The 15,620-nt window shown below is 41.0% G+C and overlaps 1 protein-coding gene across 3 annotated transcripts in view; it reads right to left on the bottom strand.

Annotated features, from left to right (window-relative positions):
* The window catches only part of ghra (growth hormone receptor a), a 32,495-nt gene that overhangs the window by 9,728 nt on the left and 7,147 nt on the right, over positions 1 to 15,620 (bottom strand). For 2 of the 3 annotated variants that reach the window (XM_083905398.1, XM_083905399.1), the window contains exons 2-3: positions 11,789 to 11,910; positions 951 to 1,080 (exon numbers count right to left, since the gene is read on the bottom strand). In XM_083905398.1, the coding sequence (XP_083761524.1) occupies positions 951 to 1,080; positions 11,789 to 11,910 (252 nt within the window). Of the gene's footprint in view, positions 1 to 950; positions 1,081 to 11,788; positions 11,911 to 11,996; positions 12,025 to 15,620 lie in introns of those variants that run through there. The other variant, XM_083905400.1, reaches the window with a different exon arrangement.

Below are 15,620 nucleotides of genomic sequence, written 5' to 3'. Positions count from 1 at the left end.
GCAACATCTATATATATATATATATATACACACACAAACATGTACATATATATATATATACATATACAAATATATATAAAAAAAATATATATATATATATTCATATACATATACATATATATATATATAAATATACATATACCTATACCTATATAACCATATATATATATATATATATATATATGTATAGGGTAAATCAGCAATTATTCTGTGGCTCATAAGCAGTCACATGTTTTTTTTTGGTAACTCTTTAGGGAACACATATTCACCTACATATTAACTAGGTTCTTGCTAACATACCGTTAGCCAAATAGCATAATTGCCTAAGTCATTTTTTTTGGTAATTGTGATATCTGCCCAACTTTACAAATGTGTTTGCTAAAAAATTGTTTTTTTCTTGTTTTCCGAAAATGTTCAAATATGACTTGGGCAACTATGCTATTAGGCTAACGATATATAAATCGCATACTAGCCCTTTATTAGCAATCATTAAGCCCGTATTAACACCTTATTCTACATAACCTTATTCTACCCCTATTATGACATGAATTAAGTTTTTCCTACATAAGGTGTTAATACATGCATTACATACATTAATATTTACTAATAAAGGGCTAGTATGCGACTTATATGCATGCTAGTAAGCACCTAGTTAATGGTGAATATGTGTTCCCTAATCTAAAGTGTTCTTCTTTTTTTTTGCTCTCGTTACAGTGTTCAGTGATGAAAACCTAATGGATCTTTTAACCTGGAAATCATCAACTGTGTAATTGTGTGTAGCATGGCCAGCTCAAAGGTTGACTGTGGTGTCTCCAGCAGAAAAGGTGATTTCTAAAATGTATAGGCCAAGAACTGTAAACCTATTTGTTGTACCCCGTATTTACAGAATCCAGCTTGTACTTGTTCATTTTCAGGTGAAAATATTATCCCGTCGTGGTGACCACACTCACTCTTTCTTCAGGTAGAAGACTCGGAGTGCTCCAGGAGAGGACAGGTTGTGGAAGGCGCCCGGACTCCACCAACAACGAAACGTCTCCTGGTCCCTTGATACACACCCAGTGAAATGAGGCTCCAGAGGAGCTGAAAGGAAATGACAAAGAATTGTAAAGGATAAGTCCCTATACAGGCCACGGTCCCTATGCCGACAAACGAGCACACCTCCATTTTGAGTCTGCGTGGATCCAAGATCCCTGCAACACAATACTTCCCAGTCCATTCGGTTGCGTGCTCTTGTTTTGATCAAAAGAGGATGATCAAAGAAGACGGTAACCACATATACTGGCTTAAGGTTATAGGAGCAGCTCCACTGGGACCCACACACACGAACAACGCGGAGCTCAATGAATACAAGGACAAACAAAAAAGGGGAAACCCCCGGAGAATAATGCACTGCAAGGAGTCAAATATTCTTAACTGGATCAACTTTTTTCTTGTTTTAAGAAAAAATAATCTGACAATGGGGTAAGAAAATATTGTTCGGCTAGAATATCTATTCTTTATATTTGCACACACCAAATTTAACACAACCTTAACACAAACACACAAACCAGGAGCAGGATTACATGCAAAACCATTGCTTCACCTTGTTAGTCGTGAAGTCATATATAATTTTTTATTATAATGGGATCAAACAATGTTTATTTTACTTTCTTGAAAATCAAGTTTTGCAGAATACAATGACATATTTGTATTCCACAGACAAATGTGTCAGCATATATTATATATATTTTTTTTCTTTAAACATACCAAAGACACGTTTCAGGAACAGCTGCCTGCTGTCTCCAGAGAAAAGAAAAACCACAAAAACCCCTGATAAAAGGCCTAATAGCAGTGAGCAACAGCAGTAATACTCTCTGCTGGCAGCAGAACAGAATTAACTTGCATTCTGCAGTGAGCGAAGTGACATTTAATTCCCGCCTCTACGCTTTCCTACAAGATCACACGCATTTCATACAATCTGTACTCTGCCCCACCCCGAGGCCCTGACTCAGCGGTTTTTTTTTCTACCTCCTCTTTCGGCACCGGGTGTCACTCCTCATAACCAATTCCCTGCCACTGGGTTTGGTGCAGCCATAAATTAGCGGCTGAAGATATTGATTGCAGCTCCCCAAGCTCTTCTCGGTGTGCCGCAGAACATATATATCACAAAGAACCAGAACGTAAACATTTCCACTGAACACGGGAGAATTATCTCCATGTGTGTGGTGTTTTTTTTTTATGATTAAAGAAAGAGCATCCACACAAACATGCATCCAAATCGAGAACTCACAAAAACACTCATTGATTCACACAGACTGTACTCCATTACTTTGATCACTTTGCTTACTCTCTATCTGACGCCACGGTAACCTCATCATTTATTGCCTTTCTATGACGTTTTGCCTCTCTCTCTCTCTCCCTTTCTCCACCCTCCCCCCCCCCCCCTCATCTTCTGCACACTGTCATGGTTCCCAGAGCTTTGCTATTTCAACTCGCCCCTCCTGCCCCATGCCAACAAATTCCAGCTGCCACCATCAAAGAGTTTTCTGCAGATACTGGAATCAAAGGAAGGCTTAGAAACGTGCAGCAAGGGCAGGTTACACAGAAAAGTAAAAAGACAGTTTTGTTCTGAGATTCTCAAGATCATTAATTCATTCTTCAATACTCTAAACTGTTGCTCGCGTAATTATTTACATTATAAAGACACTTTGTGTGAATGTTGAGGTGGGGGGGGGGGGGAAAGCGCACAGGCAGCATTTTTGTAAATTCAGCTCAGAAGGTGCAACATTTTTGAAACAGTCTGGATAGCAGCTGAACATGAAGTGTGTCAAAGGTGAAGCACCTGGAGAAACGCACGTTTTTCAACTCCAGCGCCTTCATTTTTTTTTCACACTTTTTTTCCGCACATCTGATCTAATTTGGCCCAATCCATACGTTTGCTGTAAAATGAAAACCTTAGTTCACCTCCTGCTGTAACTCCCCCAGCACCTAGAAGAAATTGTTCAAGTTATAACACGGCTCACTTTACGTGCTGAGGGGCAACGTCTTGACAGCTAAATGCTGATCGTGCATAGGCTGGTAATTTTGTTGTGGGGCCTTACTTGCAAGTTTCTAGAAACACATCACAGAGTTTCAGTCATGAGAAGCTACATCCTGCCTGTACATGCCAGCTGCCGTTAAATGATTGAACAGTTTTGACGCCTTCGGCTGGAACCCAAAACCAGATTTTTTGCACGTGGGCTCAACCTCGCCGTCCATGCTGATCGTCTGCAGGACCTCATAAGACGTATGCGTGTGTGCAGTTAAGCCTGATAAACAGCTCTTCCCTCCATGTCATGTGTTCATCAATCCATACAGAGGAGCGAGGAAACCACTTACGTACCTGCATTTCAGCCCGAGCCATTAAGGCTCGCGATCATTGAAAAGCCTAAATAAAGCACTCTTTCGCTCCAGTCCTCACGTCAGCTGGCAAACAGCTCTTAAAGCGGCGGTGAGCAAAGGTGCAAACAGGATTCACCAGTTATCGTCTTGTTAAAAGCTTTACTCTCACTCGGCCAGTAAGCCGTGAATTACCACCTTTTCCGGCTCATTTGCGAATATAAGTAATATACGTGAAGTGATAATGAGAGAGAGAGAAAATGGCAAGAGTCAAAGAACGTGTGGAGAAATTGCTTTGGCGATATGATTATCCATCAGCGAGGTGTCCAGTGACCTTCCACAGTAACGTGCAAAGGTAAAATATTACTGATAAAAATGTTAAATTATCAAATATTTTACAGTACACCCCCTGAAAATAACCATAAAATATCGCTTGCAAATTCCAAAATTAGAGGTTTCTTTGAATGTGCAGTGAGCGATGCAGGCGGACGCACAAACAGCACGTGTGTAGGGCGTTGTGCGTTCGTGTCCTTTGTTTTATTAGCACGTAATTGATTTGATTGCCCTGTACTTGAAGAGAACACACACGCACACACACACACCCACACACACGCACACACACACACACACACACTCTACTGCTGAACAAGAGAACCGGTTAACCCCAGTAACCTGACAAATATAGCTCAGACGAAGCTCTGGACTGACTGCGTGAACGCAATTACTCGATATCGGGAAGCCAAAGGGTCGCCGCACAAAATGAAAAAAGGTACGAATGAAATAAAAAATGTGATCCACCACAGAGATCGTGTGTTACGCCATGTTCATTTCCAACTAGCACCATGTATCTAAAACTGTGGCACATGCTCCACCAGTGGTACGCGAGCGTCTTCTGAATCTGAAAGAGAAGGTTTAAAAACCAGATCTACCAGATTTACCAGGTCTCCACAGATCCAGAGAGACGGCGGAGGTCAATCACTGCTGTGAAACGTGCTCACGGAGAGCAGAAGAAAAATCGCGCGATTGAAATCCACAAGCAACGGATTTCGTGGTGGACTCCACAATGCTGAACGTTTGTCACAAAGCCAAATTGCGTCCATTTGGTTTCCCTCCAGACTCTTATAAACTTTCAGTGACTTTCTGGAGCGAGATGAAGGGAAGTTAATCAGGGAGTAGAAGATGTCAGGATACAGCAAGGTCCCAAATAATGTCCTCTCCCGCTGGTTTCCAAACTCGTAAAAAAGCACGCCGGGGCATTATAAGGATCAGATTCACTACGTCAGGTTTTTTACGATATATCGCCCGATCTCCATGGACAGTCCATTTTTGCATCATCGAAGGCGGTTCACATAGGGGCCGAGTCACGTGACATCCAAAGCTCTATACACAGTTAGTTTCCCATTACTTCGATATTTTACATACTGTGAAGAAAAAGGGACACAGGATTTGTACATTCTTCATCAAATCAAAAGAACTAAAGTTCAAGGATCATGGTTGATTGCAACAACTTTTGAAATCATGTACAGAGTTAAAAATCCAGGGGCTGTTTCAAATGAGACAGGGAAAACACAATCTTAGAGGAATATCATTAAAATTAAATTGAAATAATGTAGAACAAGTATTTTTGACATAAGAAGAACTAGTGGATTGACTTTTTGATGATTTCTTACTCATGTAACTTTGATTTGACTGTCAAACTCTTTGACTGAAAGAACATAAAAAAGGTGAGGCAAGGCATTAAAAGTTCCTCACTTCGTCCGAAACCCTTTCAAACACATCGCAAAAAGAACTTTTGCTCACATTACATTTTTGCTACATTTGCTTGCCTGTACATTTTAACGTTGCTATTTTATCACGTTCGAATAAACGCATACACATAAATCAAGATTTAAAGACTCTGACATATTTAGCATTGTTAGTGGCATATTTAGCATTGTTAGCAACATATATAGCATCGTTAGCAGCGTATTAAGCATTGTTAGCAGTACATTTAGCATTGTTAGTGGCGTATTCAGCGTTGTTAGCGACATATTTAGCATAGTTAGCGGCATATTTAGCATCATTAGCAGTATATTTAGCATCATTAGCGGTATATTTAGCATTGTTAGCGGCATATTCAGCCGTATATTTAGCATTGCTAGCCATATATTTAGCATAGTTAGCTACTTCACCACATATATGGGGACTTGTCTTCCTTATGGGGACAAAAGTCAAGCCCTCATAACGTAAATTACTACATTTTAAGGTGAAGATTTTAAGGTTAGGCTAAGGTTAGCGTTCAGACAGTAGTAATTATGGTTAAGGTTAGCGAAAGTCTCCAGAAAATGAATGTAAGTCAATGCAATGTCCTCTGAAGTCATGGAAACCTGTGTGTGTGTGTGTGTGTGTGTGTGTGTGTGTGTGTTCCTATCAACCAGATGGAGAAACTGGCAGGACACACTGTGAGTAAAAAGTTTTTTTTTTGCAACACACAGTCAACAACATACAGAGTTGATCATGCATGTGCAGCAGACGGCATTTGTTTTCCAGGGGGAAATTCTCTTGGATGATGAGGTTAAGAAAATAACGATCAAGAGTAGGAGGTGAGGGACAAAGTCTGGAAAATTCAACAGTCAAACACGGCTCCGATGTTTCAACATACTGTACATAAAAGATAAAAACTGTTGCCTAGTGCTTCCTCGTTGTGTGAACTTTCCTTTTTACTCCTTGTAATATTTGATAAGGCTCGATTTGGTCTGTGAAGCACTTTGAAACATTTGTGAAGAAAAGAGCTACACAAATAACGTTTATTGTTATCATTACGATCACATTCAGTTTGGCCGCAAAACTGCAGTTCAGTGGCGCGGGTTAAATGTTGAGTCAGGAGGACATGTGGAATTTGAGTGAGCCAGAAGAGCGGGGGGGGGGGTGGATCGGGGGGGATAGTTGAGCGACCGCAACAAGATACAGTCAAAAGAATGCAAACAGGTGATATAAATAACAACCAACATGCACATGCAGGTTCACAGACACACACTAACACACCCCCCCCCCCCCCCCCCCCACGCACACACACACACACACACTGAACTTCCACCTTCCAAACAAAAACCGACAGAGAATATCAAAGTGCCATTGTCCAGCTTCTTGAATATGTCGTGCCTTTCCTTTTTGCACACAACAGGACCCGGCTTCGCTAAAGAGAGCACAGGATGACGAGTTCTCCATCTGATCCTCATGATTCCCCCTCAGTGTTCAGAGCTTTGAAGTCTCACAGACACAATCTGGCGCGTTTAAACCACACAGTTGACCCAGTGGTCTTATTCTTGTACCAGCGATTTATTAGCCTGAACTAATGATGTTAATCTCCTCTAATGCCATTACAGCCCACGGCACTGCTTTAGTTATGTCCTATTAGGCTGAAGAGAGAGTAAATATAGATGACAGGGATGTCTGATGGTTCAAGCGTGGACACCTACGCCTTGTGTGCACCTTTCCCTGCGTTTCCCTTTTATGTTGTGGCTTATTCCACTTGGCCGACGTCCAAACTTCAGCCTGGGTGTCAGATGTTTGCACATGGGACAAAGGAACATGTTAAATTTAGCCACTGACGATGGGGCCTCAAGGTAAGTTGTTTCATATACGAGTTAAAATGACTGTTATTGGTTGAAGAACATTTTTCCACATTATGTCAGCCAAAAGTGCTATAGAGAGATAATATTGCTATAATTATAATCATTTCTCAGCTAGAGGTTCAAGGAGAGTCATCTTCAATCCCCTACAATTTTTTAAAAACAGCACTCGGCAAATTGTCAAGAAGCAACACCTGGGTATCGATAATAGTCCCATACAGTCATTTTAGACCATTTATGAAGTGGTCATTTCAATAATTCTCCAACTGTGTTTTAAGACCCTAGTATACTTTACTTCCAAACAGAAAAAAACTTTCAGCAACCGAAGAAGTAGTCGCCCAAGGATATATAAGCCTTGACCTGGCAACCCAGGAATCGGCTGAGACACCAAACGTGTCCGAGGGAGCTGTAGCATGGTTCTCTTCTTCTTTTGTAGGATTACGTTCTATTCCTCCTGCGTCCAGAAATGTACCGAGTGAGATACTACAGGAACCTGACGTGCAGTATATTTATATAATTATATAATTCAGTACACCAGGGCCTGAATAAATATTATTCTCCCCAAAACAAGAAATAAATAGCTGTGCATGCAACATATATGCTTTTTGGATTGAATCGGACATTTACATTTTTAGCTTATATCAGATCCCAGTGATTTTGACAATAGTACCAGACCAGTACCGATTCTCAGTTCTAAACAAACCAAAACAGACGGCGAAGACCATTGGCACCGGAACCAGACTAACCCCTGAATTCCACCGGGCGCCTTCACCACCGCGGAACGTAAGCGCCACAGTCACCGGAGCTGATCGCTGGCTTGCTGAATATGGCAGGCTCGCAAAGTAGCACTGCCATGAGCGCCCGGTGGGGATTGACGCTGGGCAGAGACGGCGCAAAAACGCACCGATGACGTTCCTCGGCGCTAGCGCGCCCGGTGGAAATTAGGGGTAATCCCGTATCTCATCTCATACACATAATTAATTAAACTATGTTTCGTCCCATTTGGTTTGGTTGCTTTCCACCAGAGGAACTGTACCAAAAGTAGGGCAGATATAGCAGTCCACCGGTTGTTTTGGTGCACACCAAAGTACCGAGATTACATTCACACCTACGCAAACAAACCGAACCAAGGGACCAAACGCGTTTGGCGCGCACCAAATGCTGTAGGTGTGAAAGCACCCTTACATACTTATACCAATGACCAATAGCAGGCCTGTCCGAGCTTGTTTTAAACACGCAACAACAATCAAAGCATTTCACTGATAATTCCGTCTCTATCTATGTATATGTCACTAAGTCATTATAACTTGGGAAAAACATTATTGAACTCACAGAAAAAGATAAAATGCTGAAAATTATTTGATCTCTCGGATATCTCGAAACTTCTGCAATTAGTGTGACTGCAAATGCAACGGCTATTCATTTATTAACATTCGAACATTATACACCCTGAACATTGGTTTCTGGACCGCCCCCTTTAAAGCTATTCTTCTTGCGTCACAGAGCGGAGCCTTTTAAAGGTTCCAACTTTACATTTTACTTGAGGACATCACATCCCACACAGGGCCCCAAACCTGCTGCTCAGAGCAAACACACCCACAGCTCGTCTTTGAAGCAGATGTAACTGTAGAGTGTGTGTACGAGCCAGGCTGACCGAAACCTCTGCGCGGTTACCACTGGTTACCACCTTTGTGGCCGAGGAACACGGCTCCATGCAACAGGATCAATCTTTGGGCTGAAGGAGTGAGTCCTTCAGAGATGAAGAAGCAGACGCAGGGGAAGGGAAGGAAAAGGATATGAGCGTGTGGGGACCTACATCTGTTTACACAGTCACATTGTGGGGACTTATTCTCCTTATGAGGACAAAAAGCAAATCCCCATAATGTGAATTATTACATTTTAAAGTGAGGACATGTTGTATGTATGGTTAGAATGAGGTTAGGATTAGGGTTAGGCCAGTAGTAGTTATGGTTAAGGATAGAGTAAATCTCCAGGAAATGAATGGAAGTCAATGTAATGTCCTCTGGAGTCATGGAAACCAGACTCTCTCTCTGTGTGGGTGTGTGAGTCCAGATCGAGACTACCACTAACTATAATCACCGACTATAATGTCTCTGGTAGACCTTTAAATACATGGGAGCCTCTCCAAACACCTTCTTGGCCTGTTGTGTGGCTTTGCCTGACAGTCGACATAAAAACAGTATAACCAACTCATTTCCAGGTAGGCTCTAAAATGGTTGTTACACAACCCCCCGAAAGCACAACGTTGAGGGTTTGCGCGCAGACACAACAAAGGACTCTGCAACAAAACAAAATGTCAAATATAGACGCTAACGGAGAAAACAGCCGTCAGGATCAGAGGTAGCGCAGCGGTTAGAAGTCGAGAAAGGCACAAGCTGTGTATGTTTGCTCACCCTATCAGTGGCTGCCGTGTGTGTTTACAGATGTTTTAATGGTTGTTGAGGAAAAGCAGCGCTGCAGAATCGTCGCTCGAGACTATTCGGGTGAGGCAGAGGCAGACCAGTAAAGTCAGACAGAATGTTTTCATGGCTCGCCCTCAACTGATTATCGCCGGTTTGTCTGGGAGCTTATCAAAAAAAATAAATAAATAAATAAATGTAAACCCACAGAGATAAAGACGTTTGCCACGGTTTGTGAGCAGACACAACGTCAAACAGCATGACAATAGAAAACGTAATTAGCGATGAATCACCTTTTTATCCTTCATATGGTGGACCTTATGATTTATCATAAATCTGTGGCGATGTTTTAACTAACTCACTTCCCAAGACAATGACAAATAATTGGACTAAAACCAATTACAGTCATTATTTTCTGCATGAATTTTGGTGTAAAATAAAAACCAACCCGAAACTACAGTGCACATTATTAAATGGCAGGTACATCAAATGGGCTGTGAATGTTAAATCTGATATTTTTTCTGAGCATTTAAATGCCATTTAATGAGTCATAGTCATTTTTTTTATAGAAATATGAACAAGATGTGACCAGCAACCACTTACGTAGGAAAATGTATTTTCTACAGTACATGAGATTTTTTTTTAAAATTAATTTGCTGAGTGGATGTGCACGTACATAGCTTACATGTATCCACATGATATCATATCACTCAGTTATGTTTACCCCTCCATGTTTCACCAGGTAACATTAATGCTTTCTTCACACGAGCCAACATAGAGCTTCAGGGAAATAGGAGTCTTTTCTATTTTTGCTGATCGATTTTGTGGGAAAAGATGACACTGTGATAGCGATTTTTAATATTTTAATTGAAATAAAATCAAAAAATTATTGTTTCCAACTCGTCTCCTACAGTATATCTAATATTTATGATGACGTGTGCTGCTGAACTCTTGGCCAGGTAAACCTTGGAAAAGAGATTTTTGAGCTCAATGTTTATTATTTTTTACCTGGTTCAATAAAGGTTTAAAAATGTTAAAAATCTAAATGTATAATAGATTTAAAGGTGCCATATGTAACTACTACATTCGAATTCAAAATACCGAGGTCTTTTAGGTTTCTTTTTCTGATGTAACTGGCAACCTGTGGTTGCTCGGCAGCTGAGACTCTACTGAGTGCAATGATTGGTAGACGGCGATAGGTGGCGCCACATGCCAAAACATGATTTCAAAACATAAACATGATTTGCAGTCTGCAAAATATATATTTTTAATGCAAATATTTTGGCTGAACTGTTGTTGTTGGTGAGTTCAGTTTGTTATATGAACATTATTCCTGAGTCTCTGTGACATATAAGGAGGATTTTATGGCCAGTTGCTTTAGATTTATTACATAATGCACCTTTAATAAAAGTGTGACGAAGCATTTCCGAACAACACTGTTAAAATATGAACTACTCTAAATGTATGAGATATTGTTTTTAAATGTGCATGGGCTATTAAAGTAATCTGCTAATTGCAATGTTTCAAACTGTGATTTGGATTTGAAAACAATGAGTTGTCCAGCCTGAGCGTCAATCAGAAAGAAAGGCAACAAGAACGTCTCATATTGCACATATGGACAAAAATTGTCCAAAATGATGTGGAGACCAGTAGCTTGGCTGTGAGACTTTCCCTAAATCTCTTCTAGCAAAGGTAAACATCAGATAAACAGTAGAGCTGCGCGGCTCTACGCGATCACATCCTGCTCATAGCTGTGTTCACAGTTGCTTCAGCCATTAGCGGAAGATGCCAATTCATCGGAATTCTTGGGACGGTTTTTGCGGAGCATTAACCACGGAGAATTCATTTTGAAAATTCCTATCTCGGCCACCTTTTGCGTCAGAGATTTTAAGAGGGGGATGTTTATCTTCCCCCCCCACTTCACAGTCATGACATTCTTTTACCAAATTATTTTTTTGAATGGCTCAGTGACAAGTGGATTAGCTGGGCTGAACAGCCCCGCATTGTCCCGTCCCTGGACTTTGATAGAGAAGTCCCAGCCGTATATTTACACTGGCTCTATTGACCACCAGCCTGTTTGACAAGCCAAACCGGGAAAGTGCGACATTTGCTCAACAGTGTACCTTCCACATGTATCTGAGCAAACAAAGCATTCTGCAATGATGTCTGACACATGACGCGATAACAAATGTCAACAGCATTTTGCTCTTAAAACCCTGAATCACATTTGTTAATGTTTGATGAGATGCATGGACAGAGACTGATAACCTGTGAGAAGAATGATTTTCCTGACATTTTTTTTTTTTTTTGCTTATTTCTCCTCACACAAAGCAGTAAAAAACACAACCAGATCAGCAGATTAGACTGCTCACAGGTAAAACGCACATGACGGTAACCCACCTGATGATGTCCAGCGGCTCCAGTCCGGCAGAAATGCAGAACCTGGCGTGACGAGCCCACCCAGGGACGAGATCAGGAGAAGGAGCAGGAGATTACAGGGGGGAGAAGAGGCAGCCATGATGCTGGACACAGAGACAGAGGAGACTGTTTATAATTATCAGTTGGACACATGTTGATATAACCATGTGAAAAACCCTCCTTCCCTTACTTTCTACCTCCTCCTGTCCTCCCTTTCTTTCTCTCTGCCCTATGAGGGCAACTGTGGCTGCCATTTATATTCAGCTGTTGACTGTGAAACCTAACACGAGACAAGGCAAAATTAATTATTGTCCCAGGTTGTTGCTGGGGCAGTTGGAAGTTAAATGTATCAAGTGTGTTTATTTAATTACATTTCCATATTTTATCATCAAAATAGCTGTTCATCACTATTATTATTACTGTATTTGTACATTAACTAGTTCCACATACATTAACAAAGTTAAAATCTAGACTTTCAGCTTAATTATGACACGTTTTTTTTGTTATTGTTTATGTACATTAAACATTTGTATTAATGTTCCTGAAAATTCTAATAAAAAAACTAAAATAAATCTTCTTTCTTTACGTAGAGCCTTCATTGAAACTTCAAATCATTCACAAAAACCATGACCTTCTAAGATTTTAGTTACAGTTCCTGATAAATCTGAAAATAATTTGCGCACGATCCCAGAACTTATTGTGTAAAAGGTTAAGAGACAGAAGTGGATGACATCACACGGTAGAGTGGAGTGAGGTCGTTCAACTCTTTAAACAAATTCTCCTCAGCTTGCTCTCCAGTTCCAGTACGTGACTTTCAACCAGAGCGGAGACAAATTTGACAGAATTTCAACTGCGAGTCTGAGTGAGACGAGAACCGCGGAGCAAAAACACAACACAAAGTTGAATCAGATCAGCAGATTAGACTGCTCACAGGTAAAACACACATGACAGTGAATATTCAGCTAATTTAGGACATTATTGATTACGTGTCATAACACCCTCTTTCCTCTCTAATATCTTCCCCTTCAGATTGACTATAAAAGTGGCAAAAAAAAACAAGTGATCAAATAAATAAATAAAACAGGGTGAAATTCATAACCCCTATGCTCCACAATTATAAAATGTGGTAACATTTGTTTGTCATTTGGTTTCAGCAGAACCATCCAAACAGCTTTAAAGTAATAAATCAGCTTTTATTTGGTTTCAAAACAAAAGTAATCTCCAACCAGACGAGCATTTTTGCTCTGTATTGGACACAGTCTGTCTCAACACAAACACCTCTCGAAAAGATCACATGAACATACCAGCGCAAACAGGAAAGGAGATGAGGTCTACACTGCAGCAGGTCACGACTGAAGAGAACCAACCATTTTCAAAGGCCTATGCAGAGTTTTAAAACTAACCGAGGACGGACCGAAAATTTTAAACGTCACTTTTTTTTCAAGGGCTTGGAAATTCTGGATTCTCGTAGACAGCAGGCGTAAACAGATGTGATGCATTAAGGTCGTGTTGTGAATGTAATTATGGTCTCCTTTCAACTTTGTTTTGGTCACATAGACTTTTGAGGAAAATAAGTATATATAATATAGAGCCACTGGAATACTCAATTGTCTAATTGAAACAATCTCGTTTAAGAGGGAGGTCACTAATTGTATTGACAACTAGATGCTTATATCCAAATCAGCTGAAATACAGCTGATTTAATATTTTAAATGCCAAATCAATTTCATAGCAAGGCCCAGGATATGTTGTCTGCAATATGCATGATTGGAAGTCCCAGGATTTTTATGGTTTTAATTTCCGCGTATTTCCAGTTAATACTTTTAATTCCCTGATGTATGCCTTGTTTTCACGTCGAATATCAATGATTGTCAGCCAAAGTCAACATGGTAAAGATCTGTTGATGGTCGTATTGACACCATTCAAGCAAGAAATCGCAAAACTACTTTCTGGTTAAAACTCTTCAGAGTGCTCATCAAAGATTGATGAGTAATATTATCGAGGCAGTGCGCCGCAGGCTAAACAAGTAGTAGTTAAGATAATTGTCTGTTTATCATATGGTTGAGCTGCCAACATGATAACCTTGAAAGGCACTCTTGTACCGCAGACCAACACAATCCCATTTTCCACACGTCTAATCTCAGCTTCTGAGAACAAGACTTGATTTTCCCTATAAAAGCCCTTTCTTAAATCCCTAACAAGCATGTGGTTGATGTCTGCACCTGAGAGAGGTAGAGTTTTCTTCCACAGTGATAAAGGAAAAAAACGCTGACAAACTCTTCCTGGTCAATAAGCTGTTGTCGGCAGACAAGTTCTACCAGTCAAGTCTAACCTCTAAAAATAGGCCCAACTTTCTGTCCGCACCCTTGGCTATTTACAGCTGCGTCTCCACAGCTTCTTTGGGCAGCCAACAACCCCAAAGTGGAGGCTATGTTTCTGAGGGCAATGCTGCCATTATTTCCACCAGTTCTGGTGTGGCCTGAGGACAGAGCTTTCTTAAAGCCATACAGTACTGCTATATGCAGCATATCGAATTCTACTCAGCTGGGGGAGAAAAGGAAGACTGGGCCAAGAAATTGGAAGCCAAGACGCCATATTTACTTATGCAGACTGACAACTATACTGAGCAACAGTGTATCCACCTTAGGCACATTTTCAAAACTAACAAACTTAGATAGAGTCTTGCCAGACTTAGTGGCATGGTGCCTGGGCAAAGTTCATTTGAATGTTTGTGTAAGAGCATAGGCCTATATGAAACACTTGCACCTAATTAAGGTGCCAACGCCTGCCCTCCATTTACTCGGGATTAGACTTAATGCAGCTTTAAAATAAAGCCCATATAAAGTGCAACAACAGCAAAAAAAAAACTCCTCCTCCTTTGCAAAACTCATGGACTCCTATTTCTTTAAATGAGTCTATTGATAATGCAACAGTGTAAATGTGTTAAATCAAACACATTTCCACTATGCACCGACCAAAAAACCTTTCCGTTTATATAGTCTAGTGTGTGTGTGAGTCTGTGCGTCTGTGTGTGTGTGTGTACATTCCTTGCGTCTAGAGGCCATACAAGGCCAAGTTTGCAAGAATTAATGGCAGAGCCCAGAATAGGCTCTTTCAGGCTGAATAAAAAGCGCCATTTACAATCGATCCGTTTGCAATTACAATCATGCTTTGCATTTGCAAAATTTTACCCAAACGCGTCTTCACATCCACCTTAACCTCCCTATCTTCTGCTCTGAAATCTGAAATGAAAACGTCTCAAAACAAAAACCAAGCCTGGGATTTTGTCAATAAATTGCGTAGCCAAAGTGCTTGAAAGAAAGAGACAGCCAAACAGCCCCTCTACTCCAACATGTGGCCTCATGTTAATCCCAACATTAGTCTCCCCCACTCTCTCTGTGAAAGCCCTGGCAAGACTGACACTTCTTCTCCAGCTTGTGCACATTTCTCCCCCATTCCTCTTCTTTTCTTGGGCCAATTGCAGGCTCACAGACTAGCGGGAAGGCTGCCTGCACCAATCAAAAAAGAGGGAGGCTCAGACCAAGCCTCCTAGGGTCCCTTGGTAAACATTTAAGGCATCTGTGGTCAACCTTCCTTCTACTGCCCCTGCCCCACAACACACTCATGCATGCATCAACGTGAGGGCCTCACACAAAACACAAACGGACATACACATCTTGCTGCGGTGCCCCCCTCTGCCAGCGCCATGCACTTCACTCCCACGTGTCATCGAATCTCTGTTTACCATCTGTGTTTGTTCAAATCGATCTGGCGAGGTTGGGAGGAGGAGGAGGAGGAGGAGGTTAAAACCAGA

The sequence above is a fragment of the Microchirus variegatus genome, assembly GCF_963457635.1.
Source record: "Microchirus variegatus genome assembly, chromosome: 18".
Taxonomy (NCBI): Eukaryota; Metazoa; Chordata; class Actinopteri; order Pleuronectiformes; family Soleidae; genus Microchirus; species Microchirus variegatus.
Note: the sequence above shows the minus strand (reverse complement) of the source record. Positions and strands in the feature narration are given on the sequence as shown.